This window comes from Octodon degus, unplaced genomic scaffold, assembly GCF_000260255.1.
Source record: "Octodon degus isolate 3935 unplaced genomic scaffold, OctDeg1.0 scaffold00024, whole genome shotgun sequence".
In the NCBI taxonomy this organism is placed as follows: domain Eukaryota; kingdom Metazoa; phylum Chordata; class Mammalia; order Rodentia; family Octodontidae; genus Octodon; species Octodon degus.
The window spans coordinates 20,447,636-20,471,096 of NW_004524600.1; the positions used below are offsets into that span (position 1 = coordinate 20,447,636).

The following is a 23,461-nucleotide window of genomic DNA, read 5'->3' on the forward strand; positions in this document are numbered from 1 at the left end:
TATGTTTGGATCACAAAGTTTATTTACTTTGTGTGATGCAAATAAGGAAGTTATCCTTGTACCTGGAGAACTTCAGGCTACCAGAATGCTTCTTATAGGTCGATTGTCTTTTGTAGTGGCCCCAGTGGCAGAATTGAAGAATAGTGTTTATTGAATAAATATGTTAGTGGTTTATTCCAGGGATTCCTCATGCACACAGATATTTATGATCAATACAGTATGAGTATTATGAGAATATTTAAAATGTTTTGGCAAAGAGAAAAACAGAAGATTCATAGAGGATGTTTCATTTAGCTCACTGTTGCATAGGATTTAGGCAGTTTATGGAAAGCATTATAGAAAGTTTTATTAAAGGGTTAAGAGAAACAGACTCTTTAAGAAAAAGGGTGATCCTGAGTGGTTCCTACCAGGGATAGAACTTGGGACCTTATGTTTGCCAGGCAGGTGATTAAGCCTGCCAAGCTATATCCCTGACCTGATAAAGGGTAATCCTATTTGAAGAACAAGGTTACAGCCTACAGTAAAACATGGCAGGAAATGAGAAACAAAGTTTGTGACCAGAAATGGAGCCTTACCAGTGCTTTGTAAAACAATGTGGACCCTATTCTTAAAGTAGGCCCTCGGGAGCTACTGAGGGGTTCTAAGCATGAGCATGTACTACAGCTTGGGTCTTGAAAGTTCTCCAATGATCCACGCGTGGAAGGCATGGTACTCAGCCAGGGGTACTTTTTGGAGGTGGTGGAGCTTTTGGAGGTGAGGTTAGTGGAGGTAGATTGGGAGTGTGAGCCTAGGGGATGTTGTGAGCCTTTCTCTTTCTTGCTTCCTACTGCCAGGCAGTAAGGAGTTTCCTACATTAGGTACTCCCCAAATCAGTGAGACAGCCAAACATGGTCTGAAACCACTGAAACTCTGAGATGAACAAACTTTTCCTTTTATAAGTTGATTTGCCTTGTGTTTCTTATAGCAAAGGAAAGCTGAGTAGCAAGCCTTGACATAGTAATCACTGGGTACTTGCAATGAAATTCAGGGGTAAAAGGTGGCTCTTTCCCACAGCACAGAGCATGACACTTTCCTCCTTTTTCATGCTCTCTGGTATTTAGAAAAGATCTGTGGTAAATATATTCTGATTGTCCCATGAATAGTGTATTGTTTTCTTGGAGGGAGACACTAGATGAAGTTCCTTCAGCTGATCAATTGAAGGGTAGGAAGAAGACTTGGAGCTTGCCCTGGGTGGGGACATACCATAGTGAGGGAAAAAATAGGCAAAATTTACATATGTGAGAACTCATTTGAAGGAGGTGTTCCTCAAATACAAAGCTAAAATGCTGCAAAAACACTGTGATTATATCTTCAATAAGTTTATTGTTGATACTGTTTCCTGTGTCTTCTAAAACCCCAGTTATGTGCTTTGAAATGTGGCTCTGTTGGCAAAGAGCAGGAGCACCCACATACTTGGATCTCACCCTATAAACCCCAAGCAGTGCCTACAGCTTAACATGCACTATTCTTATGGATGTTCAGTGGTGGTCACATGATCATTCTTTTGATTTTTCATGATGGAGACCTAGGAAGGTCTCTTTTTATAAACCAGCAGGTAAATGCACCGTGTCTCCTTTAAAAGAGGCTGCTAAATGGTACAAAGGATTGGATTCAGTGTTTCAGAACTTGTTTTTTGTTTTTTTTTTTTTCTAGATGGATAATTATTAGAGGGTTATTGCAAGTAGTTGAATGAAAAGGGAATTATGAGGAGACTGTGGACAAATCTGCCTTCATTTTACTTTGAATGTTGGAACATTCACAGTATTTGTTGTGTGTTTCTGATAATGGAATTCAATCTTTTATCTTTTGTTAAAATGTTCTTCAATAATATATGATTATGCAGATGCATAGGAATAAAACATGCATTACAGAGTCAGTCTCCACAATCCTTTTCTTGTTAGGACAAAATTAAAGTCTGTCTTTATGTAACTACAATAAGACTGCAGAATGTTGCTTTTGATTTGCTGAAGATATGCATGAGTTTTTATTTTCTCCCACACTCAAATAAGAGGAAACACATACAGCAACATTATTGAGCTATCTTTTGAGTAAGCAAAAATGTACAGATATCAATGACAACTCTGTTTTCTAATGTTCTACATGATTTTCTCTGAATTGTTAAATTCAACTTACATTAAAATATTTACAAAGTTACTTGCCTGCAATGCATATTGTTCACACTTGTGAACCATTTCATTAAAGACAACATTTATAGATTATTTTCCAAAGCTATTGCAAAGAATAAACTTTCCAAGTCCCTAAGAAAAAGTAATCTGTGGAAATGATGTTTATCTTCATTTTATACTTAACTTAGTTTGGCGGCACAGTTTTAATGGAACAAACCTTTCTCAACTGGTTTAATTATCTTTATTCTTACTGAAAATTTATCACCCTACAACTACTTTAAACTTTCTCTGAAGCCTGCTTATTATGTTTCAGATGTCACAAATTTTATGAAAAGAATCTTATAATAAGTCTCAAATAAACTGAGTCCTAATCTTTTATTTACCCCCCCACTGATAAGATAAGGAAAATCAGTTTTTCTGCAAATGTTGGGTCATGTCTTGGAGAATTATCAAATTCACAAGACTGAGGGATCTGTAAAGTAGAATTTATTGAGTTGTTCAGTGCTGATCAGTGAAAGCAACAGATCTTGGTACAAATCCCCTCAGTTACCAGCAGGGAAACTAGATAGCACTTGGAAATAAGTCTGCTGGGTCTATGATTCAAAAGGATTTCTATAATGAAAACATGTTTGCATTGACTTTATATTGGCTATAGATGACAGTAGTGGATAATGTAGACCAAGTTTTGGGTTAGGAGGGTAGAGATGTATCTCTTGCTTTTGGATTTGATTAACAGTCTAGAAAGTTTTTAAGCAAAACTTGACAGTGCTCCCAATGACCTACCATGATCGACTTCAAATCAAGGTTATAAGACATGTTCAGGAATGGGAAAGTCTTTTATTGGTTCACTCAAAGCCATTGGCTGGTTGGCTGACCAACCATCCTTATCTATCCTACCCTCCATCCTCCAGATGTTATAATTCAATTTAAGATATCTTGAAAATATTTTCTTGTTACCATCACTACAAAGATAGAAGACCAAGGCATTGCTAGTTTAGTTTATCTAAAAATTCAATTTCAGTATTGATACTATATAGTACATTTCTTATTTTCCTTCCTCTGAATTAAATGCAGATTGCAAGCAATTTATTTCAGAAGTATTATGAAAGAGGAATTATATCTTTTCAAATTGCTAATGCAGCACATCATGATTCCTCAGATATACATTTCACGTTAATTATATCATCTCTTAAGTGCTTCCACAACAATACTCATCATGCCAATAAATTTACAAGTAGAGACAATAGCAAAATTGAGACATAAAATATACCTACATTTCATGTCTAAACATTAGGACAGTTGTAAACACTCAGTGCTTGGGAGAAAAATGAAAGCATAATTTAAGCATTAGGGATTAGAAAAATTAAAATAGACATATATTTTATTAGAAGATTATTGAGTCTACAGTCTTCCAGCAAGGTTTGTATTTGTGAAGCGAGTTAACTCAGTAACCATGAGTGAACCCTCAGTGGCCCAAACTTTGCCTGTTCTGAGGAAGAGCTATCTTCAGAGCAGTGCCATGCAGCTTCCGGTGAAGAGGGAACACTCTGATGTAGAGGAGAGTTTTCATATGGAGATCTTGGGTCACCCAGCACCAGTGAGTCCAGATAGTTTGTGTCAATGATGTGATCTCCATTGACCTCTGTACCTGCATAGAAGCTGGGAAAACAGGTAACCAAGGTCAGCCATGCAGGAGCTCCATGATCACATGCCTGAAGACCAGGGCAAATGCTGGGCATCTGCCTTGGACGGGCTCCACACTGGACAGGTGTTTTCACATCTGTGCTGGGAGGATTAAAACTCTCCATGCAGTTTCCTGACAGTGCACACTGAGATGCTCCCTTCTGGATTCTGTGGGACTGGGGGCTTTATTCTTATTTTTTGCACCCTCAAAGATTTTAATCTGTATCCTTTTGCTATAAAAAGTAGTACCCATGAGTATAATAGTGTTTCAAGCTTTGTGAGTTCTTCCATTGAATCACTGAACCTGAGGATGAGTAGGAGACCCCTAACAAAGTGTAGCTCAAGACAGTTCTGCCTTTTACTTAAAAATAGCACTTCATAAATCTTCCCCAAAGTGATTATATCAAACAAGATTTTTCAAGTTTTACAGACTCACAATTAACCTTAAATTATTTTAAGAAAAAATTAGGATTTAGTAAATGCACAGTGCATGTCATTAGAACATCTGAAAATTTTGTACTCCTATTACTGATTCTTTAGCTTTTCATGATTCCCAATGAATTAGAGTTAAGATAGAAATGACTGTTTTCTTCTTTCCTTCATTAGCGTAATAACCACCTGACTAACAAAAGCAAAGTAAATATCACTATATACCTTCAAATCATATTTATTTGGAAGCCTGATTAAGTGCTAGAATTAATGTCATGCATATTAATTACAATTAAATATAACTTTATGTTTATTATTTTTCATTATAGCCAGATGTCCTGTTAATATTGCTTTACATTTGAAAAAATAACCTGAGCATAGAAAGTCAAAGAAATCACAATGGTCATGTAATTGGAAGTGTCAGAGTTAATTCTTAGACCAAAGTCTATTGGAAATAAAGTCTCTGCTTCATGTTGCTTCCAAATTTGGCATGTTACCTATTCCTCTTATGGTGGTGGACAGAACAAGTTATGGTGCAGCAGCTTCACTCCTTCCTCAACTATATAATATATGTCATATATAAATCTATCTGTAGCTAGAGTATTTAATTGGGGCATATTTTTAACTTCAAATTTATTTTTATGAAAAAATATGGAAGTATTTTATTTTAAATTAATTTTAATTTTTATTTCATTAGTACTGTAAAGAGCATGTTTGCAGTACAGCTCAGGGAGCAGGAACATGTACATAGCACAGTTCTCTTCTGTTTTTAACCTCTTTCCTCCAGCCACCCATCTCTCTCCTTTCTAAGGCCTCTTTTTCAATTTTAATGTTTGGTTGCTATTGTTCTTAGCTTATTTTTATGACATATAATATTTACATTCATTGTGGGTACTTGGTACATATATCTTAAAACTTCTTGTTCTCATATTTTTAATTCTTGTATCAATTGTTTTATTCCATGTGTATCAAGGAATTTTTCAGTTTCTTCTAGACTGTCAAGTTTATGAGTTATAAAATATGCACAATTTATTGTCCATTTAATATCTGTAGAATGTCTAATTATAGTCCTTTTATTATTACTAATACCAATCCATATTCTTGTCCATTTGCTTTTCACCAGCATACCTGGAGATTTATAAATCTAATTGATACTTTAGCATTGTCATTTATGGTTTCTTTGATTTTATGTAATGTTAATCCTCATGCTAATCCTTTTTTCTGCATAATTTTATAAATTGATATATATTTGATGGATAACTATTCATTAAATTTTAATGTCTTTTTCCCTTCATTTGAAGATATAAATCTTCTATCAGCCACTGGTTTAACTGCATCCATAAATTTGCCTTTGAGTTCATGTTTTTCTTCTTTTGCCAAAACTTTTGAGGTCAATCAATAATTTCAATTTATTGTTATGTCATATGTTCAGTCTTGGGAGTTTTTCTTCTTTCATATTTTTTTCCATTTCTCTGCAGAAATTTCTTATGTGCTTTCTCTTTAGGTCTATTTCTTAAATAAATCCTTTTGAGTATTTATAGATTTCAATACTGGGCATCATTTAAAAGTCAGTATCTCATTACTTTTTTATGTGATGTATTTTTTTCCTCTTCATGTATCTAGCACATTTTTTTCTTATTGTGAGAAGATCACCATAAATTTTACATTTCTAAACCCCAGATTTTGTCTTTGAGTTGTTCCAGTAGCTTGGAAATTTGCTGTGAATCACTTTTAAGAGGCTTCATTTCAAGCTGTCTTAGGGTATATGTGGCCAGATATTCACGAAAACACTAATGACATTTGGAGCCAGACAGTTATTGTTTTGTGCTGTGTAATATTCCTGTGTCTTGAAGTATCTGGGATTCCATCCACTAGATGCCAGGTGCATTCCCCTCCTAAGTGAAACAAATGACATGATTACTATACATTGCCAAAATCCCCTTAGGAAGGTAAAAATCATCCCAATGGAGAAACACTGATCTAGGGTAGCCATTTCTCTGGGACCAGAGAAATGCTTTCCACATGTGCCTCAACTGAATATACATGGTTTTAGTTGGGTGTCTCTACTTGTGTTGGTTAAAGTTCCAAAGCATCTATGATTTGGATGTGATTTCAGTGTATTCCTAAGGATTTATATGTTAAAATTTAATCATCCTCATGAGGTTTTAGGAGTGTAGCACTTCATCTGATTACAGTGTGTAGAGGCAGGCCTTTAGCAAGTGATTTATACTAGATAAAGGAATAAGTGCATGCATGATTCATGAGTATTCATGACTGAATACTGGTGGCTTTATAAGGAGAGGGCAGGGCACAGACATGTGCATTGTCTGTCTCTTGGCATGTGATGAACTGTATTACATTGGGATTCTACTAGCAGAAATGCAATCATTACATGTGGGCCTCCACTTTGTCCAAGAACCATGGGACAAAATAAACCTCTTTTCTTTGTTGAATTAGCCTAACTCAAATATTCCAATTAACTAACAGAACACAGACTAATATAATAGTGTTCTAGCTACATGTGGCTTCTGGAATCTCAATTCAGCCCAAATCCCTCATGGACTTTGGCCCACCTTATTGAGCATTATTTGTGTATTTTCACCTCAGTCTTCAGTCAGATACCCTAGAAGACATTTGCAGATTTGTGAAATTACCTCTCTATCTGGCCATCTCATTCATGTTTCCTCACTCACAGATTTTACCAGTGGACTCTGAATACTTTGAACTATTACTTTTGTTTCTTCAATTCACCATCAATTCAGCTCTCTGTTTGGGCTCCAGTGTCTAGGGTTATGATTTGGATAATGATCCCTATCAGAAAAAGACAGGTAAAAAACAACTTATTGTGTGTGGAGCCCCTGATGCAGTGATCACAGTCCTGGGCTATGTGTTGTTCTGCACTTGAAAATGATCCAGCCTTGCTTGTCCAAATAAAATGTTGCAGGGAGAAATTAGCACATGATAGCCATTACCCTTTTGTAATTGTTACTGTGTTCGGAATTTGAATATTTCTAGTATTCTAATGTACTATTTTTTATTAATTTTGTTGACAAACAAATAGCAATGAGACATGAAACAGTTCAAAACTGATTAATAGGACAGTTTCAATAATTAATATATTGCATATTGCTGTATCCATAGTGGTTATTCACAGTACAAAATGCAGACATGATATCCTGTCCAAACACTATTAGTACAAATCTTTCTTCTCATTGAATTAAGAGAAAGTAGCTGTATATCTATCCTAAATGTATATCCAGGTACAAAATGGTCCTTCATTTGTATCCCTTCTTTAGTTTTGTCAGAGATAGGTATTTCATTGCTATTTAAATATTGAAAGTGCATGAATTCAGCTAAATAATCCAATATAGTCCAGTAGTCCATAATAGTATTGGATAATCTGTAGGACTGGCAATGTCAGAAGTTGTAGCCTTGAGCCTTTTATAGCTCAACATATTAATATGGCTTTATTTTGTATACCTCATTTTTATACTTTTTGCTGGATGGTTAAGACCAAGATAAAGAAAGACCTATCTAACAAGAAATTTAAGTTCTATATCTGAGAAGGTCGTCAAATCTCCTCAGGATTTATCCTGAAACCCTGTACCACAGTTTGTAGACATTTGTCAGTGTCAGCCATGTGGATGAGTCATAGCCATTGCCTGACCAATTTGTTCTCTGTGAAAGCCTGAGAGCATATTTTCTCTTCATGTGACTTCTTAGGCACACTCTACACCATCGATCACTTTCTTCTGGGGCCCCATAATCTCCTTGATCAGAAAATTTGGGACACAGCTGAGTCACAGGATATTACAGTACAGGTTCTCCTATGTCCTGAGTCCTCACTGACCTTGAAAGGCTAGGCCCAAAATGCTGACCGTCATTTCAACCCTACTTTTTCTCTAAATTTGGTCTGCAAACTTAGTTGTTAACCGACCAGAAGAGAAGCTTAATGGTATTATTACCCTACAACATAGGCAGTTGAGCTTAACCTCAGTATCTGTCTGAATATCAAACATCTTAGACATAAAATGGAACAGGTATTTTCCATCAAATATTGATATGTTAAATGTTAAATACCTACAGAATATGAAGAAAAAATAAAAATAGGAATAAACAATTACATATTTCTACACAGAAATTTAGAAGTCTAACCATATACAGCATTGTAGCAGGACATTAGAATCTTTCTTTTGTGTATCATCACCCCAACATTGACTGGATTTGTTTTTTTTCCATAATTTTATTGAGAAACAAATAGCCATGAGACAGTTTCAAATCACATTAGTAGGATAGTTTCAATAATTAATACATTGCATATTGTTTTCTTAGTGGTTATTCATTGTACAAGATGCAGACATGATATCCTGTTTACAAACACTTTTAGAACAAATCTTTCTATTCATTGAATTAGGAAAATGTAGCTGTATATCTATCCTAACTATTTTGAATATACAGATACAAAATAGTCATTCATTTGTATCCTCTTTTTGTGTTTAGTTTTGTCATTTAAATATCATAGGTGTGTGAATTCAGCAAGATATTCCAAAATAGTCTGGTAGTCCATAATAGTAGTGGGTTATCCATAGGACTGGCAATGTCAGAAGTTGTTGACTTGAGCCTTTCACAGCTCAGCATATTCATATGACTTTACTTTTTATATCTCATTTTTATACTTTTCTGCTGGGTGATTAAGACCAAGATAAAACAAGACCTATATAACAAGAATTGTAGCTTTTGTATCTGATATGGTCAGTCAAATCCCCTCAGGATTTATCCTGAAACCCTGCACCACAGTTTGTAGATCCTTTGTCAGTGTCAGCCATGTGGATGAGTCATGACCATTGCTTGACCAACTTGCTCTCTGTGAAAGCCTGAGAGAATCTTTTCTCTCCATATAACTCTCCTTAGGCACACACTACATTATCGATCACTTTCCGTTGTGGCCCCCATAATCTCCTTGATGAGAAAATTTCATTGTCTGAATTTCTTTGTCACTCTTACTGAGTTTATGGTAGTGTTCTTTGGTAGACAAAGAAAATATTAGGTCCATATAGTGACATGATTATTTTCACCAAAATGGATGCTCTTAGTCTTTTGATTTTATTCAATACTTCTTTTACATTTTTTATGTTTAATTTTAATAATCACTTTACCCATTTTTTCTTGTCATCAGAACAAAACTACCTATTAAGAAAGTTACTTTCTTTGACTATAGTGATTTATTGCCTTAGCAACAATTTACCCATAATTCTAAATAATTAAGTTAAATAATAAAACAACAAAATCTTTGAAAGAACTATTTCTTTATTAATATTATTTCTTCTGTATTATTTCTTTTCACTTACAGCTTCTTTTCTTTTTCTGGTTAATTTTTTTATTTTAAAGAATAAAAACAAAAATAAATGTAAAACAAATAGCAAGAACAAAGAAATGGAGTAGCATATAACACATGTTATACAAAATTTCAAAACAAGAAGGAAATTTAACGATGGTTGCTTTATTACATATTTTTATTCTCAAATATGTTGCTCAGATTAACAGATATAGAATGTCAAGATTCATCAAATAATTAAACATTAATGCTTGCTGTCAATAAACCTTAATTGTTTCTTGTCCCTTCAATTTTTTAGTTTATTTTAAAGCGAGTATAATAATACTTGATAAGACATTAGAAATGGTACACATTTAGAAGAACAAGATAAGAGGTATTCAATCATGTTCTTTGTGATTCATTGAATTAGGAAATCTTTCTATTCATTGAATTAGGAAAATGTAGTTGTATATCTATCCTAACCTGTTGCTGTTTTCAGTGCAGTCGCCCAGACCACAGATATCAGCATATAGAGTTAGTTAAAGTGAAAATTTTAAAACACTAACTGCTGTTTTCAAAAAAACTGATGTAAATTAATACTACAGTCATCTCAGCTATCTGTACATAAACTTGCATGATTTTCCCCTTTCTTTTTTTTCCTATCTTCCCTACCCTCCCTCATCTTCATTGTTTATTCCTTATATTCAGTTTCTTTCCATTTTACTATATGTATTATACATTTCAGATTTTATCCATTCCCTCAGGTTCCTACACTAGGAGACAAAACAATACTTACAAATGTAGATCTGATCCATTTCAGCCAGGAGTATAGCCTCTCGCATTCATTCACCTACACAGGACTCATGTCTTTCTTTACAGCCAAACAGCACTCCATTATATAAAAATATCACATCTTTTTTATCCATCCTTTAAGTGATGGACATTTTGATTATTTCCAAGATTTTGCTATGTTAAACTGTGCTTCTATAACCATGGGGGTGCATATATCACTTTGGTGTGATGCCCCCAGTTCTTCTGGAAAAATACCCAGAAGGTGAATGGCTGGGCTGTATTAGACCTCCAATCCCAGTCCTTTGGGCAGTCTCCAGACTGCGCTCCATAGTGGTTGCACCAGTTTACACCCCCACCAACAATGGAGAAGGTTTCCTCCTTCCTCATAGTCTCTCCAGCACCTGCTATAAGCTGACTTCTCTATGACAGTCGTTCTTTCTGGGTGAGATGTTATCTCAATATTGTTTTAATTTTTATTTCTAGAATGACAAGTCTTGGGGAACATTTTTTAATGTATTTATTTGCCATTTGCATTTCCTCCTCCAGTCTCCAGATGTCTGTTCTTCAATTGGGTCTTTGAACCCTGGGGGCCCAATCTTTTCCAGTTCTTTATATGTTCTAGATAGAATTCCCCTGTCTGAGTGACTATTGGTGAAGATTCCTCCCAATTAGTGGGCCATCTCTCCACCCTGAAGGTGACTTCCCTTGATGTGCAGAAACTTCTTAATAAGATGAGATCCCAGTTGTTGACTCCTGAAAGTACTTTCTGCACCATCTGGTTTTTGTTCATGTACTCGCCGCCTATCCCCATGTCCCCAAGGCCTCCACCCACTCTCTCCTCCAGGAGATCTAGTGCCTCTGCTTTAATGTTTATATCTTCAATCCATTTTGGCTTTAGCTTAGTGCATGGTGACAGACCCACATCCAATTTTAGCTTTTGGCCTGTGGAGGGCCAGTTGTTCCAGCACCACCTGTCAAAGAGGCCATCCTTCTAGTGAACATCCTTGGTCCTTCTGTCAAAGACAAGGTGGTTGAGTGTGTCTGTAGCTGAATACACATCCTCCAATTTGTTCCAGTGATCCACAGGTCTGTTTTTTTGTTTCTTTGTTTGTTTGTTCTCTTGTCAGCACTATGCTGATCCTATCACAGTAGCTTTGTAGTATAATCTCATCAGGAATTGTAATGCCTCCTGCCTTGTCCTTGATGGCCAGGATTGCCACTACCACTTCAGGCCCCCAACCCAGTTACAAATAAATTCTAGAAATGTTTTCTCCAGGTCTTTGAAGTACAATGATGGTATTTTGGTATGGATTGTATTAAATCTACACAACAATTTTGGCAGTATGGCCATTTTCACAATGCTGACTCCTCTCATCCAGGAGCAAGGAATATCTTCCCACCTTATGAAATCCTCTTTGATTCCTTTTTTCAGAGTATTATAATTGTAACTTCTTCTGAGACTAACTTTTCTAATTTCATCATAAAACAAATTCTCAGCCTCTTTTATGTCTAGAGTAACAAGAAATAAATAAAACAGTTACCCAGGAAACAAGAATTCCTGATAAACCTCTGTTCTAGACTAGTGGTATATTGCTCGACAAATTACTCAGAATATTGGGTACTTCTGTCCCATTCTTTAATGACTTATATCCTTTCTAGTGTTCTTTTCATGGCTAAATACTTAGACATCTGAAATATTTGTCTTCTACCAAAATAGTTAACTCAGACTCCTAAAGAAATTAAAGTTTCTACAAATGATCTTTTGCTATGGTTGGCAAAGAGAAAAATGTGATAAGAATAAAAGCAATGTGAAAAAAATTAAAGTGTTTTAGCAATATAATTTTGTCATAATTATTATGATTTCAAAGAGTCATATTCATATTTTTCCCTTTTAGTACATTATATGGGGTAGGTCTTGAATACTTTCATACTTTTATGATTTACAGTCTCTGGAAAAGTAGAATGAAAGCCAAAACTACTTCTTGTAACAAAAGGCATGCCTCTTTTCTCTTTTCAAAATACCACCTTTCCTGTGCCTTTCAGTCCCTCACACACATTCAGGTGAATTCAGCGTGCTCGATCTTGCTGCTGGCTTATGCCGCAGCTCCACACCATAGCCCAGGAGGCTGCACTTGTGCACATGTGCGCACAGCAGTCCTGTGCTGAGTGCCACTCTGGATTGGGTGCTGTGGGTGAAGAAACCCCAGTGGTGCCTCAAGTGCACTGAAGGAGATCGAGCCCAGTGAGGATGTTTGTCAAGGCAGCTAGTGATTACAAACTCAGGTGAGCAGTGTGAAGTGTACTGGAGGATCCTAGGCAGGAAACTCAATTTAAGAAATCTGAGCAGGTTTTCATTTATTAGAGTTGAAAATATTTTCAGCTCTGATCTTTTTCTGCACCTTAAGAAATCCCAATCTATTTCCTCTCTGTCTTTGCATAAACTGTGTCTCTCGCTTTTCATGCTGTTTCCCTAACTTCTGCTTTTCATCAACCAAGTATCGAGTGATGCATTACTTTCTTTAAGGTCCTCAATGTTTACTTTATCCAAAATAGTTCCACTGCTATTTACTTTCTCTAATTTTTTCTTTAACTTTTCAGTTAACTCACCTATTTTTGCCATTGTTTATCACCAGCTGATGGGAACTTGTTTTGGTCCTATATATTTCTGAAGCCTACAATATGCATTGGCTCATCATCTCCTTCCACACCCTCCTTAGAAGCTGTGCAATTAGGGGAAAAATTTACTCTCAACATTTCATGTTCATAAATTCAGAAAACATTTATTGAGTCAAGTACTCTTCTAGCCCAGAGTTTCTGATATCAAAAAAAAAATCTTCTTCTTAAAGAAAAACATTGTTTATTTCTACAATAAGCAAACTTGAATTACATGGAATTGTGTTCCAGGAAATGTCAAAAATCAATCATTTAGAATGGAACTATATAGAGAGGTGATGCAAAATATAGTGAATATTTAGGAATGGCCAGATAGCTCAGATAGTTTGATCCTTGGCATGCAATACTGGGCCTGCCCCTGGGGCACACTGAGTTGGAGAATGAGACTGGGCATGGTGCCATGTACATGTAATCCCAGCACTTGGGAGACTGAAAACAGGAGGATCACCATGAGTCTGATCTGCGTAGTGAGACTCTGTAGACCCTGTAGTAAATACAGAAAAAATGGTGAATGTTTAAATTAAAAGAATTATTACAGTAAAGACACATTGCCATTAATATCACCCCAAAAACTTCCTTTTCACTTTAAACACATGTTTGGCAATAATTTTTATCTCTTTCTGAAGCTGTTATGGAATGTCCTTATCTTTATCATGTCCTTATGACGTGATAGAAAGTATAGTCAAGGTTGCTTTGTATCATTCAATGGAGAGGCAGGCTTGCACAATGATTATAGTGTGTCCTCCTGTGCCTTAGTCACTGGATCTGTCACCTTGTGGCTTCTGGCTCTTCCACCAAGTCAAAATGGTCATGAAAAATAAATGTTTTGAATTGATTCAGTATAGTAGAGGGACCATGATGGTGCAACTAAAGATACCCAAGAAAAGGGGCTTGTAGAAGGACTTCAGAAAGTGTCAAGAAAGAAGTTATAAGTGTGTTTGAAGCAAAGGAAGTATTTTGAGAGGGATTAATATAAATGTGTCTTTCACTCTAATACATTTTTAAAAGTTAAGCACACTGTGGATTTTTAAAAAATGTATTTAATACAGGGTATATATACAGGGTCTAACTACGGAGATCGGACTCGTAGTGATCCTCCTGTTTTCAGCCTCCCAAGCTCTGGGATTACAGGCACCCAACCACCATGCCCAGTCTCAATCGCTGTCTCAGCACACCCAGGGTGTGGGGCCGACATGGCAGGCCAGCTTTGAACCTGGGCCACTGTGCTCTGCCTAAACAAGTGCTTTAGTCCACTGCACTATCTGGCCAGCTCGACAAACTGTAGTTTTTAAAAATTACTTTGTGTATATAATTGTGAGTTACAGCATTAGAGAGAGGTTAATCTTGTCTGACAGATTAGATAACTAACTAGTAAGTACTCACTCACTCAACGACTCCCCTCCAGAAATAGCACATAATACCTATTCTTTGACATGTGGCTCAGCCTATGCTGTTTGCTAAGGCAGTGAAGCACTAGCAAACCATAGAGAAGAGGAGAATGTGGAGTACACTGGCTCACTTGGTCTTATCTCTTGTGCTTGCCATCACTACAGAAAGTAGTGCTTGGTCCCTGAGATCCTTCCATGTGCTAGCAGAGACACTAAGGAGCCGATCTAAGCCCAGTGCATGGTATGTTCAGCTCAAAATTTCGCATATCAGGGGAGCCCACTCTTCATCAGATAAAAACCTCTACTATTCACAAATACATCAAGGAGGGTAGATTATAGAAACTTTAAGACACTATTTGTGGGGATTTTTTTAAAGAGTATAAAAATCACCCAGATATAAGATAAAAAATTCCTGTTGAACTGCTGAGTTAAGAAAAATCTAATGTTTATGTAATTCTTGGTTTTGTGCTGTTGAATATGCAAAAGTTATTTAGGAAAACATTGATGTCCCTGAGAGTTGGTAGAGCACAGGAAATGGATTTTTATTGCATATTTATGCAAAGAAAGGAGCAAGTTTTGCCTTCACTAATCATATTCACTTTACAATTTAAAGGCAATTTAACATGCTACGGAAGACCTTTGGGTTAGTGAGTTGGCCTACAGTGTTTATATCCTGTGCTAACTCTTGCATCATTAGAGCAAGACTGGCAGAAAATCAACTCATACTTACTGAGTACTTGCTATGGTAAGCACATTGTAGATGCTAGGAAGTCATTTAAAACTCTGTAAAGATGTGAGATACATACATTATTACCATTTTATAGGTGAGAAATGTGTGCTATAGATCACTTAATACATCTCTCCAGGATCATAGAACTGGATGATGGCATAACCGAGATTCTATCAGGCAATTTGAAATATACAATCTTGGCAAAGCCAGAACCCATGTGCTTAACCACAATGCAGCACTGAGTATTTCTGCCCTATGACTCACGTAGAATTCACAGATGCTAGATAGAGAAACATCTGGCTTCTCAGTATTCTTTTCCTTAGAAAATTCTGAATAGCTCAAAATTGCTTTCAGACACTGAAGTCTTAGGAAATCAAGGTTCACTAGTTGCAGATGTTCTGCGTTTGTTCCACTGTTATGGGTCTCTTGGACATCTCTTCTGTCCATCAGAAGAGGGCAGGTAGCGGAGCATCAGAGTTTAGCACAGAATTGTTGAGGAGCTTGGGCGTAGAATCTGAGAAGCACTAGAGGAATGCTGGAAGAAAGCTGCTGGACAAGTGTCCCGTTACCTCTTGGTAGCTGATCAGGAAATACTACATTAAAAGAAAGAAGAGTGTTACCATGTGACAAAAATTTACTACCACAAATGGGCAGTGGTATATCTGACATTTTCAAGGAAGAAGAAAGAAAAATATCACCCAAAGCCATGATTCTTTTCTGGAAGAGTACTACTGTTTTTAATCTAAAGAACCACACATTAAAGAGAAATCACCTGTGCATAATTGAGGGTTTCTTTTTTTGTTTTGCTCCAGATTTGAAAATGATGATGGTTCATTATATCACACATACAAAGAAAGGATTTGAAGATAACCTCTTTAATTTTCAGAGCACATAAATATTGGAAATTTTAACTTTAACAAATCTACATTTTACTTTGTGACACCTTGAATCAAATCAGACATAAAATGGACAAATCCTATGAGGAAGTTATTGGTATAGAAGTGATGTGGAATAGAGGACACATAATATAACCAATGGAGCTACAGTTATGAAGTTCTTGACCAGTGGGTTACAGATACACATTGGAGAAAAGGCAGCCTCTTGAGCACATAACACTGAGAAAACTTAATATAAACATATAGAATGGAAAGATCACAGTTTCTCATCCTATACAGAAATTAGTTCAAAATGGATCAAACTAAAAGATAGGTCATAGGAGGGCTGGAGAGATGGCTCAGTGGTCTAAAGCACCTACTTAGAACAAGCTTAGCAAAGCATCAGGGACCGCGGTTCAATCCCCCAGCACCACATGCCAGCCAGCCCTGCCCCCTGTGGGCTGAGCTGGCCTCTCTCTCTCTCTCTCTCTCTCTCTCTCTCTCTCTCTCAAATAAATAAAAAAAAAGATAGGTCATAGGAAATAGGGAGATAGCTCTTCTGCAAATGGAAGGGGACCAAGGGTTGGAGGGAATAGGGAAAGTGCATGGGGAGAGCATGGTTAAAGATAGAGATGTGCTATGGACATATGCCAGGTCCGCATGAAGGATGCCATAAGACACTGCAACTGTGTACTCATCTTAAAATTGAGAAAAATGGACCCAAGTTCCAAATACGGGATCTGAGATTTTGAATCTGCTAGAACAAAACCCAGGGGAAAACTTCAAGAAAGAAGCACAGGCTATGTCTTTCTGAATAGGACTCCAATAGTAGAGAAAATCATAGTTACAAATGACAGATGGGATTAGGTGATATTAAAAAGCCTTTCACAGCAATGAAAATAATAAACTACAGAATGGAAGAAGAATTTTGCAGTAATTTTTGTTTGAGGGTTCATATGCAAAATGTATAATGAGCTCAATACTAAAAAAATTCAATCAATTAATGGGCAACTGAACACACACCCTTCTCAAAAGAAGTACAAATAGCTCATAAGTATATGAAAAAAGTCTTCAAAATCTGTAGTCATGGGCCAGGGAGATGACTCAATGGAATTAGTGCTTCCCTGGCAAGCGCAAGGGCCTGAGTTCAATCCCCAGTTCCACAAAAAAAATAAAAAATAAATCTGTAGTAGTAGTGCCTTTGCCTCCCAAGTACTGGGATTGCAGGCCTGCACCACACGGCCTGCTAACAAACCTCTTTCTAGTCTGTGCATGAGTTGTGCTGAGTATAAACTTGGACCTACCTTAGGGGTCTCTCTTTTTCTATAGTCCACTATAAACTGAATATCAGTAAGCAAACATTGTGCTCCAGACTAATTTAAAAGCCTTCTTCTACTCATTTTATTCTTGATAAATTCTCTGACTGGGTTATAGACCATTCCCATGCATCCCTTAGGTTACCACAACTGCCAAATGATAGAATACATGTAAATCATTTAAAATAATGTCTAGCACATAGGTATATAGTTCGACACTTTTTAATTGTGTTGCTGATGTAGTTTATTTTATTTAAATTTTTAAAAATCTATTTATTTCTTTCTTTGTTTATGTATGTATGTATGTATGTATGTATGTATGTATGTAGGTAGGTATATATTTAATACAGGGTCTTGCTATATAGCTTAGACTCATAGTGATCCTCCAGTCTCAGCTTCCCCAGCACTGGAATTACAGGCATGTACTACCATGCTCGGTTTTAGGTGAGTGGCTCAGTGCAGGGCCACCATGACATGCAGTACTGGGGATGGAAACTCAGGTTCTGGCACTTTCCAGGCAGGCACTTAGGCCACCGAGCTGTCCTCGGCTCTAGTTTATCTATTTTATGCCTGCCCTGTTGGAATTTGACAGGGGGAGTTTGTGTCTATTTGTTCAATGGCCCACAACACAATCTAGGGAAAATTCGTATTTTATAGTTGCAAATATTTTGAATGAATTCTATGTTGAGAGAGGTTTATACTCTAGCATGTTATTTTTCATAGAGCATTGAAGCTTAGCTCAGTCATTTAGCTCATCCATTTTTGTTTTGTATTTTAGGGAAGGGTCTACAGGGTGTTAAGGTCTCACTACTAGATCAGACTCATAGTGATTCTCCTGTTTACAGTCTTCCAAGTGCTGGCATTACAGGCCTGGGCCACCATGCACAGTCTCAATCGCTGTCTCAGCTTGCTCTGGAAGTGGGGTCAGCATGGCAGACCTGGGGATTGAACCTCTATCCCCTGCGCCCGCTTGCAGGTTCTTTAATCCGCTGAGCTATTTGGCTGGCCCGCTCATCCAATTTTTCATCCTACTACACTTTTAGGGAATTCAAATAAGTCTCACTGTGTTATATGATGATAAACACACATATTTATCTTTGCTATCAAACTGAATAGACATTGATTTCATTGATCTTAAAATATTGAACTTAAAATATTTGACATATTTGAAATTCTATAAATCTTAGTTATATTTAAAAGCTATTATTGCCCTCTAAATGTATGATAACTAAATATTTTATATTTCCCTCAAATTTCCAAAAGTTGTCTCCTCTAATGAAGTTTAATATGCAAAAAAGGTTCAAATGGAAAAAGGCTAATTGAGGATGTTTTTTTTTTTTTTTTTATTTACCGAGTCGTGTTTTACTGTAAAAAGGTTTTCCATTTAAATAGTATGTTACTTTGAAAAGGCATCTCTATTTTTTTTTGTAGAAACTTGACTGGTTACTAAAATGAAAGTATTTTATCTATAAAGTAAGCAAAAACATTTTTTGTTTTACTGATAAAGGGATTTCTAGGACTTAAATAATTATGGAAATTTATGTAAGGAGAACTCCTTTAGATTTTGTGAATGTGTCAGCAGAGAAATACAATTAAAGTTTAAGTGTGGTAACTCGAAGGACTTTATACTTTGGATAGGAGGAAAGAACTGCACAACTGGAAAGGCTAGTTGTTAAGGTTTTGCTATAAGAGGCTTTGGAAATCACCCTTTAAGAATCTGATTGAGGGGTTGGGGAAATGGCTCAGTGGAATAAGCACTTGTCTGGCAAGTGCAAAGTTTAATCCCTGGTTCCACCAAGAAAACAAAAAATCTGATTTGACTGACATTCATGACCATAGGTTGTGGCAAAATAACCACACGGATTAAAAGAAAAATATTGGCAGAATGCACTTCTCCTGAAGACATCTTTTTCTGTAGATTTTGTAAAATAGTAAACAACCTCAAATGCAAGCAATTTTAAACTCAGGCATGTTATCCCCCATGGCAAAGTGTAATGAAAATCAAATGTTTTAGTGATCTATAAAAGTAAAATGAGAAGATGAGGTGGACAAATATTCTTTATACTTGATTGGCATGGACAGACAATCCAGTCATTGGACTCAGAAATTTTTAAAAAGTAAAGAAAAGAAAACAAATTCTGATGTTCCTGGAATTTTTTTTCCCCCAAACAACTGAGTAGTGGTTCAGTTTTGAGTATAAGCTACTGGCTGTTGGTTTTGAAAGAGTATCTTTTTGATTGAATTTTGCTAGTAGGGCATGGTGGCACACACTTATAATCCCCAGCATTTGGGAGACTGAAGCAGAAAGATCACATCAAGTTTAAGGCCAGCCTCAACTACCTAGTGAGACCCTACCTCAAAAAAAGAGAGGGTTTTTCTGTCATAATAAAATTCTAGAAAGTCTTTCTGTAATTTTGGCATGGAACTCTGATAAAGGCAGCCTGGCGAGTCCCCAGGCTGTTCTGCTGGCCTTCCTCTTCCTATGAGGGGTCAAGGTTCTATTAAGACATTCTAAGAGGCCTTTGTGTTTTCCTTTTATCTGACTTCAGTTAACCTTTTAAGCATAGCATCATTTTAGAAGCCTTAAAAAAGTCTTAAAATACACCCACAAAATTATTTTCTGAAAATAGTTTAACTCAAGAAGTGCAATAGGCTGTTTTTGCTGGCATCAATTGTTGACTCCTCTCTCTCTAGAGCTCTCTCTAAAAGAGCTTTTCTTGTCTGTTCTTTTCTTCAAAACAGTCAATCTTTTGTTGCATCGAATGTGAAATGTAAGCTCCCTAGTCCAATGTGTAAGTGCCTGGATTATGTTGATTCAAAAGAAGTCAACACATTCCAATTTCTCGATTGGAGAACAGAGCAGGACCACTAGGTAAGATTTGTTGAGATAGCTCAGTGGACTAAGCACCTGCTTAGGCAAGAGCAGGGACTGGGGTTCAATCCCCAGTGCACCAGTCCTGCACCCAGATGCACTGAGCCAGCGACCGAGTCTGGGTGTGGTGGTACAACCCTGTAATTCCACACTGGGGAGGTTGAAAACAGGAGGATCACAGCAAGTCTGAGCTGTGTAGTGATAACCTGTACCAAATATATTTTTTTAAAAAAGAAAGGAAGGAAGGGAGAAGAAAGAAAGAAAGAAAGAAAGAAAGAAAGAAAGAAAGAAAGAAAGAAGGAGGGAAAGAAAGAATGAAAGAGAAAGAAAGAAAGAGAAAGAAAGAAAGAAAGAAAGAAAGAAAAGAAAGAAAGAAAGAAAGAAAGAAAGAAAGAAAGAAAGAAAGAAAGAAAGAAAGGAATTTCTGATGAGTAGCTTAAGAGCAGGAGTTAGTGTTGATTTTGCTCAATGGCCCACAACACCATCTAGGGAAAATGTGCATATTTTATAGTTTCAAACATATTTTGAATAAGTTCTATATTGAGAGTAATTTAGATTCTAGAATGTTATTTTTTGTAAAGAGTCAGAGTTTAACTTCAATCATTTAGCTCATCTATTTGTTGATCCTACTATACTTTTAGGGAACTCAAATAAATCCCACTGCATTACATGGTGATAAATATGCATATTTACCTTTGCTAGCAAGGTAAACAAGCTACTGTGATAAAACAACATGGTATTCGCAAAAATGCCTTCAATTAGCAAAAATTCCTCTAAGAGTTTTACCTACTCTATGTTTCAGAAGATTTTATGTATTTTAATATTTAGATCTTTGCTCCATTTTGAATTTGATTTAATGGATGGTGAAAAATATGGGTCCAGTTTTCATCATTGGCATGTACAGAACCAGTTTTTCATCATCATTTATTCCAGTGAATGTGCTTGGTACCTTTGCAAAAAATAAAATAAAATAAAATGAAAGTGGTCTGGATAGTCTGTTCTACTGATCCTTGGGTCTGTTTTTATTTTTTTCCAAGTACCATGTTGTTTTATCACAGTAGCTTTATAGTATAATTTCAAATCAGGGATAGTGAGAGCCATTACCTTGCCTTTGTTGCACAAAGTTGCCTTTGCTATTCTGTCTTTTGTGATTTCAAATGAATTTTAGGATTATTTTCTCTAATTCTGTGAGATATTTCTTTCTCTTATCTAATTTCTCTAGCTAAAATTCCCAGAATTTTTGAATAAGAATGGAGACAGTGGGGATTCTTGTCTTGTTCTTGATTTTTAGAGAGAAAGCTTTCAGTTTTTGCCTATTTAGTATGATGTTGGGTGTTGGCTTGTCATAGATAGGTTTTATAAGATTGTGATAAACACCATCTTTCCTATTTTCTGTAAGGTTTTATTTTTATTGTGAATGGGTGATAGCCTTTGTCCAAAACTTTTCCATTATCTATTGAGATTATCAAATAATTTTTGTTGGGGCCACGGAGATGGCTCAGTGGAATAAGTGCTTCCCTGGCAAGCTCAAGGACCTGAGTTCAATCCCGGGTTCCACCAAAAAAAAAAAAAAAAAAAAAAAAAAAAAAAAAAAAAAAAAGTAGGAACAAATAATTTTTGTCCTTGATTCTGTTTATATGTTTTATTACATTTATTGATTTACATATGTTGAATCCTTCCTGTATCCTTAGGATGGATCCCATTTGGTCATGGTGTATGATCTTCTTGATGATTTACTGCATTCTGCTAGCCAGTATTTTATTGAGTATTTTTGCATCTATTTTCATTAGGGAGTCTGGTCTGCAGTTCTCTTTGTTAGTTGGGTTTTTCTCTAGTTTTGATATAGGATAATCCTTGCTTCCAGAAATGGCTTTGGGAGTATTGTTTCCCTTTTAATGTTATTAAAGAGTTTGAGAAGTCATGGTATTAGGTCTTCTATAAAGGTTCTTTTAGGAGCAGAATGTATTTATTGAGGGAAAGAAAGCTCCTGTCTGAGAGAGGGACAGGAGGGGTGACCTGAGTGAGTGGTCCCTGTCTACAAAGTTTTTGTAGAATTCAGCAGTGAGTCTGTCTGGGCCTTAGCTTATCTTTGTCGCTAGATTTTTGCTTTTTATATCATTTAGATTCAGCCTTGGTAATTCATAGGTATCTAGGAATCTGTCCATTTCTTCTGCATTTTCCATCTTATTAAAATACAAATTTTGAAAGTAGGTGTAGATGAGATTTTGGATTTCTGCAGGATCCTTTGTTATTTTATGCTTTTCATTCCTAATTATATAGATTTAAGTAATTTCTTTCCTTTTTTGATAAGGTGGGATATGGGTTTGTCAGTTTTATTTAATCTTTCTAAGAATCAAGTCTTAAATTCATTAATTTTTTGTATTGTTTTCTTAGTGTCCAGTGCATTAATTTATGCTGTGAGCTTCATAATTTCCTCACTTATATGAGCTTATCCTGCTCTTCTTTTTCAAGAAGTTTGAGGTTCACCATTAAGTTATTTATTTGTGCTTGCTCTGTTCTCCTGATATAGGGACTCAGTGCTATAAATTTTCTTCTTAGGGCTGCTTTCACTGCATCTCATAAGTTATGGTATGTTGTATTATTCATTTTAATTGTAGTAACTATTTAATTTCTTTTTATCTGTGATCCATTGGTTATAAAGAGGGTGATATTAAATTTCCATGTGTTAATGAAGTTCTTGTGGTTTCTTTTGCCACTGATTTCCAGTTTTATTGCACTATGGTTTGATAATATGCATAAGATAATTTTGATTCCTTTGCATTTAGTTAAGCATGTTTTATGAGCTAGTGTGTGTTCCATTTTTAGAATGTGTATTCTGATATTGTGGGGTGGAACGTTCTGTACACATCTCCTAAGTTTATTTGTGCAAAAGTTTGGCTTAGTTCCAACATTATATTTTTTAAGGCAAAATGGTCTATTCAACTCACAGTTTGTAGAGGTTCCTGTTGATAGTCAGCTGACCATGAGGGAAGATGGCATAATATGTTAGCATCATAGATAAGAATGGTCCAGACAAAGAATGCAGTCAAGTGGCAGCAACAGCAAATGATCTCTATTATCTCATTGTTTAATTTTTGTCTAGTTGATCTTTCTTTTTGTGACACTGTTGTATTGAGATCCCCAATATAATAGTATTATTGCTTATTTGATTTTTTATGTCTGTAAGTATTTGTTTTAATATGGTTAGGTGCACTATTATTTTA

At 36.0% G+C, this 23,461-nt stretch overlaps 1 protein-coding gene across 1 annotated transcript in view; it reads left to right on the top strand.

Moving 5' to 3' along the window:
* Positions 1-23,461, top strand: part of Grm1 (glutamate metabotropic receptor 1) — a 463,945-nt gene that overhangs the window by 264,059 nt on the left and 176,425 nt on the right. The window contains exons 7-8 of the mRNA XM_004628592.1: positions 11,100-11,125; positions 15,538-15,576. Of these exons, the coding sequence (XP_004628649.1) occupies positions 11,100-11,125; positions 15,538-15,576 (65 nt within the window). The remainder of the gene's footprint in view (positions 1-11,099; positions 11,126-15,537; positions 15,577-23,461) is intronic.